We start from the raw sequence: 12,257 nt of genomic DNA, 5'->3' as shown, positions 1-12,257 counted from the left end.
TGCCTCACAGTAAAAGCCTCCCTGTGTTTCACCAGTTGAACGCTTTTTATATGAAGCAGTGACTGTAGGAAATGTTTGGTTTGCATTAATAATACAGCTCTGATGTTGTGTAAAGGGTAAATAGTAAACATTGAGGCTAATATCAATACCAATCCCTGGTACCAATAAAAACTACATAGAGAGGTAATTATAAATATTGATATATTGACTGGCTATTGCAGATAAAGTGTCGACCATAAATAGTATCAGAAGTGGGGTTTGATTTTATGACATCTTAAAGATTGTAACTTCAGGTGTCGGAAGATACGGGAGGTGAATCACTGCTAATGCATCTCATCTTCCTTTTCTTACTTATCCTGGAAGCTGTTCTTTGGTCCAGTCACAGGATCAATACCTGGGGATAGAGGCCATCCAGTCTAGTAATGACACACTAGAAAAGCAGCCTATAGAGGGACATTAACTAATGCTTGCTCACCCACCCAGCCAGCCAGTCTGTTCAGAGGGTGTGTGTGTGTGTGTGTGTGTGTGTGTGTGTGTGTGTGTGTGTGTGTGTGTGTGTGTGTGTGTGTGTGTGTGTGTGTGTGTGTGTGTGTGTGTGTGTGTGTGTGTGTGTGTGTGTGTGTGTGTGTGTGTGTGTGTGTGTGTGTGTGTGTGTGTGTGTGTGTGTGTGTGTGTGTGTGTGTGTGTGTGTGTGTGTGTGTGTGTGTGTGTGTGTGTCTATCTGTGTGTGTGTATATATATATATATATATATATATATGTATATGTCAAGTCAATATGCATATGGTTTCTGTGCTCATATGTATGCATAATGTATGTTAGTTTATGGTCCTATCTCCATTCTCTGATGGATGTTAGTCTGTTCTATAGGCAGACTGATGGGCTCTCTGTTTGACTCCCATATGTCTGTGCAGTCAAGTGTGTTTGCCGAGGAGTGGCCCTTTTTTATAAGCCTCTGTTTATGGGCTCTGAGAGGCCACCGCTTGCCAATAATTGGCGTCTGGATTGCTCTGTAAGTATTTGGCGAGTCAGCCGGGACCGGCTGGGTCCAGTACTGCTCTGAAAAGGTCAGAGCACTGCTGATTCGGCCGGAGATGGCAAAATGACAGGGAAAGGAAAGCAAATGGCTCAAGTAAGACAGGAAAGATGATCAAGATAACAAGAAATAGATTTTTGGGTGAAATAGGAAGAGAAAAAATATCTATAATCAGTGACGGAAGGTATTCATGTAAGGCCAAAACCTAGGAAAGGGGCATAAGGCAGGACTCATGATAGAAAGAAACAAGGTGGTGGATGGAGGATAAGGTCAAGGTTAAGGATTGGATCGAAGAGAGAATAGGAAGGAAAGAGGTGAAGAGCAAAAAGGTAGACATTGTTGAAGAGGAGACAAAAGAATGTATGGGAGGAGAAAGAATGAGGACTAAGTAATGGAAGGTTTAAAAAATTGAGGGGAAAATGTGGAGCCAATGTTGAAGGATATAAGAAAAGGAAGCAGTTCCAGATGTAGAAAATGGATAAAGCTGGATGGTAAAGCAAATAAATAAGGAAAGATGGAAAGAAGAAAAATGTAAGACAAAAAATGGGAAAAGGAAGTGTGGGAGGGAAAAGAACACAAGTAAAGGAAAGAAGGAGGGATGATTTGTGTTGTGACAACAATGCAGAGTTGAAGATGTCCTGACTAACATTGTTATGTCTTTCTGTCCTCTCTTTTCCTCCCCACCCTTTCCTTCTGACCAGTGATCCTGAGTCCTTTTGGCCTGAATGGGACACTGACTGGCCAGTCGTTCAAGATGTCAGACCCACCCACCCAGAAGCTGATTGAGGAGTGGAACCAGTTCTATCCCATCAGCCCCAGGGCCAAGGAGGGTGTGTCGGAGGACAAGATGGAGGACATGGACTGGGAGGATGACTCTCTGGCCTCTGTGGAGGTCCTCGTAGGTCAGTTTTTAGAATATATACCATCAAAATTTAATCTTTGTGAGATGACCTGTGTTAAATGTAGAGTTGTCTGCTGTGGTTCCTGAACATCCCTGCTCTGTGTGTACAGGTGGTGTGCGGATGGTGTACCCAGCCTGCCTAGTGCTGGTACCCCAGTCAGACATCCCTGTTGTGGCCCCTGTGGGGTCCTCCCACTGCACTGCCGTCTACTCGGGTGGCCACCAAGTGCCTGCTTCCCAGCGAGAGCCCGCCATGTCTTTGGTGACCCTCACCCCTCCCACATCGCCTGAAGAGGCACAGACAGGTATAAAGACAGTGTTAATTTATAAGATAGGACAATAAAGACCTTTTAGTTGTATGTTTGTTAACCTTGCTCCTTCCCCCTCCAGTGGACTCACACTCGGCCCAGAAGTGGGTTAAGATGCCTTCATCATCTGATGCGTTCAGCGTGGACAGGACGAGTCACCATGGAGGCAAGATTCCACGACGGCTAGCCAGTCAGGTGGTGGAGCGCGTCTGGCAAGAGTGCAATATCAACCGAGCCCAGAACAAGTAAGTCTGGTATTGCTCTCTAGAAAGTAGCACAGGCCATGCTATAAATGAAAATTGCCAGAACCCAAAAGATTTTCTTTGTGTATTGATTGGGGGCAGCAGTAGATTAAAGAGGCCGTGAGAGTTACCTGTATCTGGGAAAGCATCAGAAAGTGAAAGAGAGGCAATGCTGCTTCTCTCGTTTATTTATCATGTCATCTACTGACACATACTTGACATTGATCTAGTGCCAACAGTTGAGAAGTTGTCGCACCTTCAAGGTGTGATTTCATGCAGGGGTTTGAATATGAAGCAGGGTATTAATAGCGGATAGCAAGTGTACATTCTCAGTTCCTATATCTGGCTAAACAAAGGGTTAAAGGAGTAAACTTTCAAACTTTCTGTTACAAGGTTTGGGCCTCTGGACCATGTCGTCATCTTTGCACATAAATGGCTTGTTGCCAACAATGGTTGACCGTTTGAGAATGTAAGATAAGTATAGTTATTGTAAATTAAACAAACAAGTATAAAGCATCTCAGTAGAGAGAACAAGTTAGCCTTTCCTGATAGTTCTCCTTGTTTTTTTTATGAGCACTCACGAGTTGTTGGTGTAACATGCAGAGTAAAGAAGAGCGTGGTTGTGCTGCAGTGATCAAGTACTCTTGGGAAGTTGGAGATCTCATTTTCAGTTTTAAAAAATACAATTAGCACAACTACTTAAACTGGCTTAAGGTTTCCTACGCATGCCCAGATATATATTTTTTTAAATAAACTTTGAATGATGTGTGATAGCAGGTTTTTTGTAATCTGCATAACCTCTTTTTCTGACCTGTGTGCTTAACAACACTGTTGTCTTTTTTTGGTATTTCCCTGCACCTTCTGACTTCACATTGTCATATATTGACAACACTGATGTCTAAAGTGTCAAATAGGTTTCCTTAATGCTTTATTATTCATTCATAAACCATACAAACATGGCAGAAAAAAACTAGATGGAAATAATGATAGATAATAATTAAAGTCAGGGTTTAGCTTGCAGTTTTGTCCTATGGTCTTTTGTATTATTCACCATCAGTGAATGTGACACATTGGGAGCAAGCCGGGATGTGTTGCCCCTTGACCAAGCACAGAATGTCTGCAGCAGTTAGCTGTTGGCTTGTCAGCCAAAATATTATTGCTCCAAGCAGGGCCATGAAATCAGCCTCAGCACTTTTACCATTCGCCATTGTATACTAGAGGAACAGAGAAAGGGCTGTACACTTTTTAGGTTTTGTGTCATAATTTTAGGACTTGTTTCAAAAAATTGAGGATGGGTCTCTTCACATGAATAACGCTACACAAAAAAGTATTAAAGAAGTGGCTATACTCAGTCAAAATTAGCCCAAAGTAGAATGATGTCAGAAAAGTTTTTTTCCCCCCTCCACAGGCGGAAGTTCTCAGCAGCAACCAACGGTACCTGTGACGAGGAGCTGACTGAGAAAGCGGGAGCCTGGGATTTTGTGGAGCCATCACAGAGGTCATACTGCAGCTGTTCCAGGTCAGTCATTTCCCATGTGGATATACAGTATGTGCAGGTTAATGCTCATATATTTGCACTCAAAGACATTTCAGAGAGGTTATACAAAGGTCTACAGAGCTTTGAACACTGGCACAGAGGACCACAGTCAGCAAAATATCTGCAAGTTATATCCATGTCTAGACTTTGACAAGCATATTATTCTTCATATTATTCAATTTATCACTATTTTGTATAAATGACAGCTGTGCCAGGGCTCAAACCTCTGCTGGGGATGTGTGTTTCTGTAAGTCAGACATTTTTATTCCCACACTGATGGGAATAATTTGAGAGAGAAAGGATAGTTTGACCTCTGATGGAGCACTTAAGGGATAGCGTGGTTCTAAAAGCAGTGTGTGAGGGTTGCATGCTCCTCATGTTGACGAATGAGTTCAAAATGTGTTGAATGAGTTTGTATGTATCGGTTTAAATGTCACTGTTGATTTTGTCTGTCAGGACAGATGGCCACAGTTACAGTTGATGCATGTTGTCAGGACATAGGGAAAGGCTACAGTGAGCATGAACACACACCGGAATTATTTCTTGTATATTACTTTTTTCTAAATTCTGCCTCATTCAAAAAGCTTGATTTGAGTAGAATTGAATTCTACTCAACGGAAATCAAATTTCAGTTGAAATCAAATTTAGTATAAATATAATTACTGTCTTTGGGGCCCCATTCTTGAATTAAACAACAAATCAGGATCTCCCCTGCATCCTTCAGTCTTCAGCTTATCATCTTTACTGACCAACCGCAGTTTCAACCAGCTGCTTTACTCACAAGGCTACATGTAAACACAAGCAGCAGGTCCAATCAGTGAGCTGGATGCTTGATTGGCCTCCACAGGGGGAGCCTGAACCAGCCTGATTCTAATAGATTGAAAGAAAATTCTTAATCATGGTTAATGAGCAAGTACTATCTGAACTGAATTTTGATTGGCAGATACCTTGCATGTTTGGGCATACTTCCATTGGGGAATCCGTTGCGCTTGGCTTTCCACCTAGGGAGAGGAGAGCCAGCTTGGACCGCAGACGAGAGCAGAGTGGATTGGGTCAGTCAGCTGGAGCATGTTAATTTGTTGGAAGCCGCCCAGCACTTTGGCGACACAGAAATGGGAAGCTCTGTGCATTGCCAATTTTAATGGCCATTAGCTTTGTTTTGTGGATGGGAGCCTTCCGTGTTTCTGCTTATCTTGACATCTAATTGTCAGCACGCGCAAGTAGCCTGGCCATTAAAGAGACACAGCGTCCTCATCAACACCCTAATGTAAAACCACAGCAGTCGGCTGACAGTGACCCAGCAAAGGAGAGGCTAAAGAAGAAGTGAAATGAAATGGCTTGGTTGGCTGCAGGTGGTCCACAGGGCAACACAAGAGAACCTGAAGATCATGGTGAAGCCTTGGTAGGGTGTATTCCAGTGTAATGCGTCATCTGATCAGCCATATTTGAACTAGCAGAATAGGCAGCAGAGTTAAGAGTGAGCTATTGTTTGTTTTCAACTTTCAGCACTTAGTGTTTTTGCTTTATTGATTTTCTTGTTGGATATTTTGGAATAAGGTAATATATAGCTTATACATTACCTATCAGGAGATGCACTTGTTGTTCATGTCATGACTTTGTGTATATATATATATATATATGAATGTGCAGTAACATTTGTGGATTAGTTGTGGCAGACTTACACTCAACTTAATTGTTGTCTGTCTGCTAATTTATTTGAGATTAATTAGTGCTGCTGCCAAGTTGCAGGTTAGAGTAATTAAGATAATTGATGTTTTCTAGAAGAAGCAGATGTGCAAGTTTATACGAAGATTTTACACAAGCTGCACAAAATCTTTGCATCATGAAAATGAAAAATTCTCCTTGCGAATCTTCATGTTTGATAAATTGTCTTATTGATTCATTAATCTTTATTAATTATTAATTAATAATGTTTCTTAGTGTCACTGATTTTTCATAGTCTTATTACCCTCTTTGTCTTCTCCTTTGCAGATACAAATCAGTGAAACAGCGAGCCGGCAGCACCCCAGGCCAAACTCAGTCAGCAGGCCAGCCCTCCCAGCTTCCTACCAAGCACAAAGCTGGGGGAGAGAAACCAGAGAAAGGTGACAAGCAGCAGAAAAGACCCCAGACCCCCTTCCATCATCGCAGTCTGACCAGCGAAGATGCTTCAATAGAGACAGAGGCAACAGCTGGCCAGAGGTTGGCCATGAGAGGTCAGGATGGTGGAAGATTCACTAGTATACGGTCTGCGGATGTGTCCGCCATTCAAAAAGCACCCCAGCTCCACAGTGGGGTGGTCAGCGCTGGGCCGTCGGAACAGGCCAACTCCCCCCAACCCCCACCACTTAGCCCCCACCCCTGCGAGCGTAGCGAGGAGTCAGGGGAGGGCATGAAGAACCCTTCAACCCCCAACAGCCAACACTTTTACCAGCCGCCTCCGGAGCCCTGCCTGGTCGGGGTGAAGGGTGGCGGTGAGGAACCCGGAGGGCCAGAGGGTCTGAATCAGCACTTCCACTCCCATCACCCCCACTCGCACCCCGGAGGGTCGACCTACTCCGAGCCTCCTGAGCCCACAGTGTATGTGGGCGCAGCGGTCAACTTGGAGGAGGACAGCTCCCATGCACCATGGAGGTTATTCAACCTACCCCGCAGGAAAGAAGCAGAGCTGCCCACGCCACTGCTGCCAGGAGACAAGCTGAGGGACGAGGCCTCAGCGTCACAGGACAACCTGGTGTCAGTCACAGAGTGAGTGACACCTGCCAATTAACAGTCTCTACTCGACGCCCTTTCTCCACACGTGCGCGCACACACACACACACACAGAGGGAGATAACGGCTTCAGCCATTCACAAACTGACTAAGCAGTTAGGCATCCAAGCCATCCCACCTTTTCCCCTTTTACAGAGTGGCCTGGGCTGTTTTGAAATGTTTGCAGTCCCCCTCACTTATCCCTCAGTATCAGAATGTTGGGTACAACACACAGCATTTTGATCTCTTGCTATGTGCCCTTTTGATATCATACATCACCAATGTGCAGGGCCAGCACTACTCATCGATTCACGCATGCACACACCGGAGCTAGGAGACTAGAAGAGTAGTGGTAGTGTTCAAAAAAGACATAAAAAAGTACTGTGAGCTGGCTATCAGTTTGGCAGGCACAGGAGAAAGACTTGCACCAAGATGAAGCTGTTAGAAAGGGAGAGGTTCACAGATGGACAGAGTGGGGGGGGGGGCTGTGTAGTGTGAAGGCAGGCAGAGTGACCAGCAGGCCGTAGGGTGGCCGTAGTGGGAATTATCGGCGGGGTTATGCAATCCCAAGGGGCCAGCCGCTTCGATGGGCTATTCTAGTGAGCTGTAATCCTCCCAGCCCCAGCTCTGAATGGCGGCTAATCTCAGGCCCAGGCCACTGCACACCATCACCTCACATCAGAGCTGGACAGGCATGACGAGAGGACAGAAGTACAGAGAAATATAGGAGGCAGTGAAGGGGAGGGATAACACATAAGTTGGGTCAGTCCCTCCTCTCACATCGAGCAGCCAGTTAGTTTTTCTTTTCCCTCCCTCCCCTCCCTGTTCTGTTACATACAAGGAACAAGTAGGCCACCGTCATAGCCACATAAAAGATTTTGATGAGCCCTGTCACAGTAACAAGTGATAAATGTGTCTGTAAGTGTATGAGCAGTCAGTGCGACAGTCACCACGTTTCCATAAATCTGCTAGAAATTTAATTGTCTGACAACAAACATGATGCATCCAGTTCTGCTGCATGACAGCTGTCAGAACTGTTTGCAGTCGCTGCCATTTCTGTTTCTGCTGATAAACATGGTAGCAACTGTGACATATGATACCAGGCAGCATTAGGCCAAAACAGAGCAGCTGAGGAAATGTTCCTATTGCCAAAATTTAAAACTAACTACTTCTCTACTAACATACAACTCCTCTTTCTATCACTTATTAACTGATCAGACTGCGCTTTTGAAATTATCTCTAATTTGAAATATAGCTTTTTAAAACTTGAATTGAATATCTGTTGTCTGTAAACGCTGCGTTGTACTCCAGCATCCTCACACTGCTTTTTTTCCGTCTCCCCAGGGTGATGTCCTCTTCTAAATGGCCACTAAAGGTGTCTGAAGAACGCGTTCAGATGTATCGAGCTAGGAGGAACCAGTACCTATCTGCCGCCATAACTGACGGAGATCACGAGCCGGAGGTGGACCCCTACGCCTTCGAGGAAGGAGACGTCAAGTTCACATTCTCCAACAAGAAGGATAAGACAGGCGGGGAGCGTGAGCCAGGAAAGAAACATAAGGTGAGGCAATCCAAGTCGAGGAGTGAAGACTATTGCTGAGCTGAATGAATGGGTGTATTGTACCTTCCTGTTAAAATGGCCCTTCTTGCTTATAGTTGCTTTAGATAGAGGCCCGATAAAATGAAAGACCATGGTGCAACTATTATATTTTATTCTATGTGCATTATCATGGGTTTTGCAACTTGTTTCCATAACAACAAACTGCAGTACCTTTCTGTATTGGCAGACATTACTTTTGCACTGCTCCCAAACATCCAACTGCATCTCCCACAACATGTGCACCACTTTACTCTGCTTATTTGAACATATACCCATACATCTTGAAACTATCTTTAATTTTAATTGTAATTTTTACAGTTGAAGTGACAACTAACTTAAATTTGAACCTCGATCACAGTAATCAACCTGCAACATGGCATCCCTGTCAACATATTTAAACATCATTCAGCTTAGATTAATCACCTAGCAGCATAGCTAGTATTATGGTAGCTAGCTCTGCTGCCACTATTTTGTTATGTTTAATTTGACACCCTGCCATTTCTTTATTGTGACTAGTTGACCTGAAAATCAGTCCACATTGAACACAAGTCTGCCCAGAAATAAGCCCTACACAGACGCCTTTTCCAAGTTGGCTGCTTTCCTTCAGCCACACCCCATTGCATTTAATGCAAAAAAAGGCAGTGACAGTTTGAAAAATGCTTTAGCAGTGTGAAGCCTTTCTAAAAGGCAGCATGGAGAGTAACCACACCTTCCTTACTAGTTGCCTGGGGTAAAAGCAGGACAAGAGGGCTGATTTTAAGATCAGGGAGCAGGCGAGGTAGAAAATAGGCCATCAGCATCCTCAGCAATACGGCACTAAAAATAACGGTGCAACCGCTTTCTGCATACATCCGCTTTCACTGCCCGAGTCTAAGTGAACAGGAAGCTATCCCTGAATCCCCATTGTTAGTTGAGTCCAGAGGAACACCAAATAGTTAGCCTGTCCAATTTCCTTTAAGTTGTTATGTTTTTCCTATTTGATCTGCCCTCTCGCTCCTTCCCCTTCCCACCGCTCTGCCTCTGGGTTTGTTGGCTCCGGCTCCAGACAAGGGCCACCTGTTAGCTGTGGATCGCCCCCAGCAGTGAAAGGGAGGTGTGTGTGTGTGTGTCTGTGTGTGTGTCTGTGTGTGTCTGTGTCTGTGTCTGTGTCTGTGTGTGTCTGTGTGTGTCTGTGTGTGTCTGTGTCTGTGTCTGTGTGTGTGTGTGTGTGTGTGTGTGTGTGTGTGTGTGTGTGTGTGTGTGTGTGTGTGTGTGTGTGTGTTCATTCCTTGGCTGCATGTTTGCATCAGGCTTCACTGAGCCTGGACTCTAACCATGGCAACAAACCTGGCTCACTGAACCATTAAGCTTAAAAAGCGCACTCAAATATTTTCCCTCTCTTCTGTCCCTCCGGCCTGTGCTGGAATGTAAGGGTAGAGGCAGCTCTCAGTGGAGTGGAGAGTCCCTGAAGAGCAGTCTGTGCAATGGAGCCCTTCCACTGTCTGCTTTATGTGGTGTGTGTGTATGTCCACCACATGAGTGTGGGTGTTTAGCATCTTAACATCCTACCAGGCTGATGTGGAATACAAACCTGGAGCACCAAGAGAATTTTCTTTTCCTCTTCAGAGATGATTTTAGTATATAAAGATACAAATTGCGTTCCAGTAATTATTCCTAACTGTTTCTTGTTTTTTGTCAGTGGCTTGACAAGCTGTTACAACATCTTCTTTATTCATTGTTCATACTATTAAACCACTTACTAGTGGCTCACTAGAGTGCAGAGACGTAGCGTGTGTCTCTAGCTATCAGTCTGTGAAATCTTCAAAGTTGAAAGTTATTGACCTTGCTACAGGCCATGTGACACGTGCTGTAAAGGACCACCATCTGAGCGCCATACCAATGCACAGAAGTGGTTCGGCCTTTGTCAGACCCTCCTTAAGTAAGTGTGAGGGAGGAAAAAGGTGATGGGATCCCTTCATAAAGGCAACCTTGGAGGCATACAAGCTTTTTCAATATGCAAAGACTCAACATATACACACTTTCCCACCCAAGGCCGGGTTATTGATAAGGGGTTATGGCATCATTAGCACCTATAGATTGTGGCCTTGGTGCAGATGTTGTGCACTGCTGTGGATTGGTCCTTTAAGGGAGACAGATTAAAGCCTGCGTTACTCAGAGAAAAGCCCTGGAGCGTAATGAAATCAATGGCCAGGACATAACATTCCTGTTCCCCAGCTAGAACTGCTCAGCACACAGTGTACACACACAGCCCATCATAAGAACACACACACACACACACACACACACACACACACACACACACACACACACACACACACACACACACACAGAAGGCCAGCCCTCCCACATATTGATGTCTGGGTGGGAGCCTAAGAGGCCATTCCTTGGATCATGATTTCACTCTGATCCACACTGGAAATCTCATTTGCCACAGCGGAGGCAGGCAGTCCCTTTTCTCTGTTCTTCTGTTTCTGTCCAATTTTTTCTTTTATTATTACTTTTACTGCTTTTATTATTCTTATATGATCTATTATTATTTTTGTCCTGATTGGAGAAAGGGACCCCCTTTTGTAAGCTGAAACTGGCTTCTTGATGACACATTACTTTTTTGTGTATTTCCATGTTTTGCTATGTGATTTATCCAAATTAGTCTAGTCTAGTCAAATTTATTTGTGTGTGTTCTTCTCTATTCTTAATCACAGTTATGGACTCATTCTGAGCTTTTTTAAATGGAATATTCACTGTCCCATCTTTCTTTTTCCTTGCAGGGTGAAGATGGAGGAGCAGGTCCATCAGATGGTGAGGGGCCTTTTTATTCCCTAATCCCAACCACTTGGCTTTTTCTATGACTTGGCTGCTGTCACATATACTCATACTGCCACTACTCCATGATATCAATAGAAATTATATTCATTCATGAAATAAGGAACATTCATTGTCAATTTTTTTTATTTAAAGCTTATATAACAGATTGATCATGCCATAAGCATTTCAGTAAAATAATTTAGAAGAAAATCTCCCTTGTGAATTGATTGAATGAAGAGCAAATTAAAGCCAATCCAGATAGTCAGTTAGCATTTCACTTAGTTCTCAACCACCTAAAATCTAGTTGTGGACAAGAATTGAAACTCAGGTATTCTAGTATTAACAGTAAATATGTCTGTGCAGATGCTCAGCGGGCAGCTGCTCACAACCGCATGGCTTCCACCAGCCTGATCCACGAGACAGACCTAGTGGTGTCCATCAACGACCTGGACAACCTCTTCAACTCAGACGAGGACGATCTGGCGGTTAGTAGAGACTTTGGCTCACACTGCAATGAATATCTCATTACACAGAGCCTGGTCTGGCACAAAGTATTTGTGTGTGTATGAGTGTGTGTTTCTACTGACATTCTTGTGCCAGAGCAGTGTCTTCACTCTGCCCATCATCAGCTGACAATTCTCACTACCCACTGCAGTTACTCTAAGAAGATGTCATGTATGATACTGACTTGCAGGCCCCACAGGTGTGAGAATTATAACAGGAATGAATTTAGAGCAGTTTTATTAACTGACACTTTGAGTTACCAAAATGATCAGGAGCTAAAATACTTAATGTTTTTTGTCCACAGCCTGGTTCCAGGCGACCGGTGAATGGAACAGACGAGAAATTTGGCAGCAAGGAACCGAAGCCATCCACTCTGGACCCTGTATCCTGCATCAGTATGTATCTCTACATCTGTCTCTGCTGATCTCGCCCTCTCTCTCTCTCTTGCCCTGAACACTTATGTGCCGTGTCTTCTTAAACTACAAGGATGGATTTAACTCAAGTGTTAATCTAGAATCAGATCCCTGTGAGTCCCCTGAAAATTAAGAGTGGTGCACTGAGATTTTGCCAGAAG

The 12,257-nt window shown here is 44.1% G+C and overlaps 1 protein-coding gene across 1 annotated transcript in view; it reads left to right on the top strand.

Annotated features, from left to right (window-relative positions):
* med13a (mediator complex subunit 13a) overlaps positions 1 to 12,257 on the top strand; it is a 69,742-nt gene that overhangs the window by 41,689 nt on the left and 15,796 nt on the right. Inside the window, exons 5-13 of the mRNA XM_051400365.1 lie at positions 1,737 to 1,937; positions 2,047 to 2,241; positions 2,327 to 2,489; positions 3,895 to 4,005; positions 6,016 to 6,771; positions 8,119 to 8,335; positions 11,143 to 11,173; positions 11,543 to 11,664; positions 11,988 to 12,078. Of these exons, the coding sequence (XP_051256325.1) occupies positions 1,737 to 1,937; positions 2,047 to 2,241; positions 2,327 to 2,489; positions 3,895 to 4,005; positions 6,016 to 6,771; positions 8,119 to 8,335; positions 11,143 to 11,173; positions 11,543 to 11,664; positions 11,988 to 12,078 (1,887 nt within the window). The remainder of the gene's footprint in view (positions 1 to 1,736; positions 1,938 to 2,046; positions 2,242 to 2,326; positions 2,490 to 3,894; positions 4,006 to 6,015; positions 6,772 to 8,118; positions 8,336 to 11,142; positions 11,174 to 11,542; positions 11,665 to 11,987; positions 12,079 to 12,257) is intronic.

The sequence above is a fragment of the Dicentrarchus labrax genome, unplaced genomic scaffold (genome assembly GCF_905237075.1).
Source record: "Dicentrarchus labrax unplaced genomic scaffold, dlabrax2021, whole genome shotgun sequence".
Classification (NCBI taxonomy): domain Eukaryota; kingdom Metazoa; phylum Chordata; class Actinopteri; family Moronidae; genus Dicentrarchus; species Dicentrarchus labrax.
The sequence above is the reverse complement of the archived record's forward strand: the minus strand, read 5'-3'. Positions and strand labels throughout refer to the sequence as shown.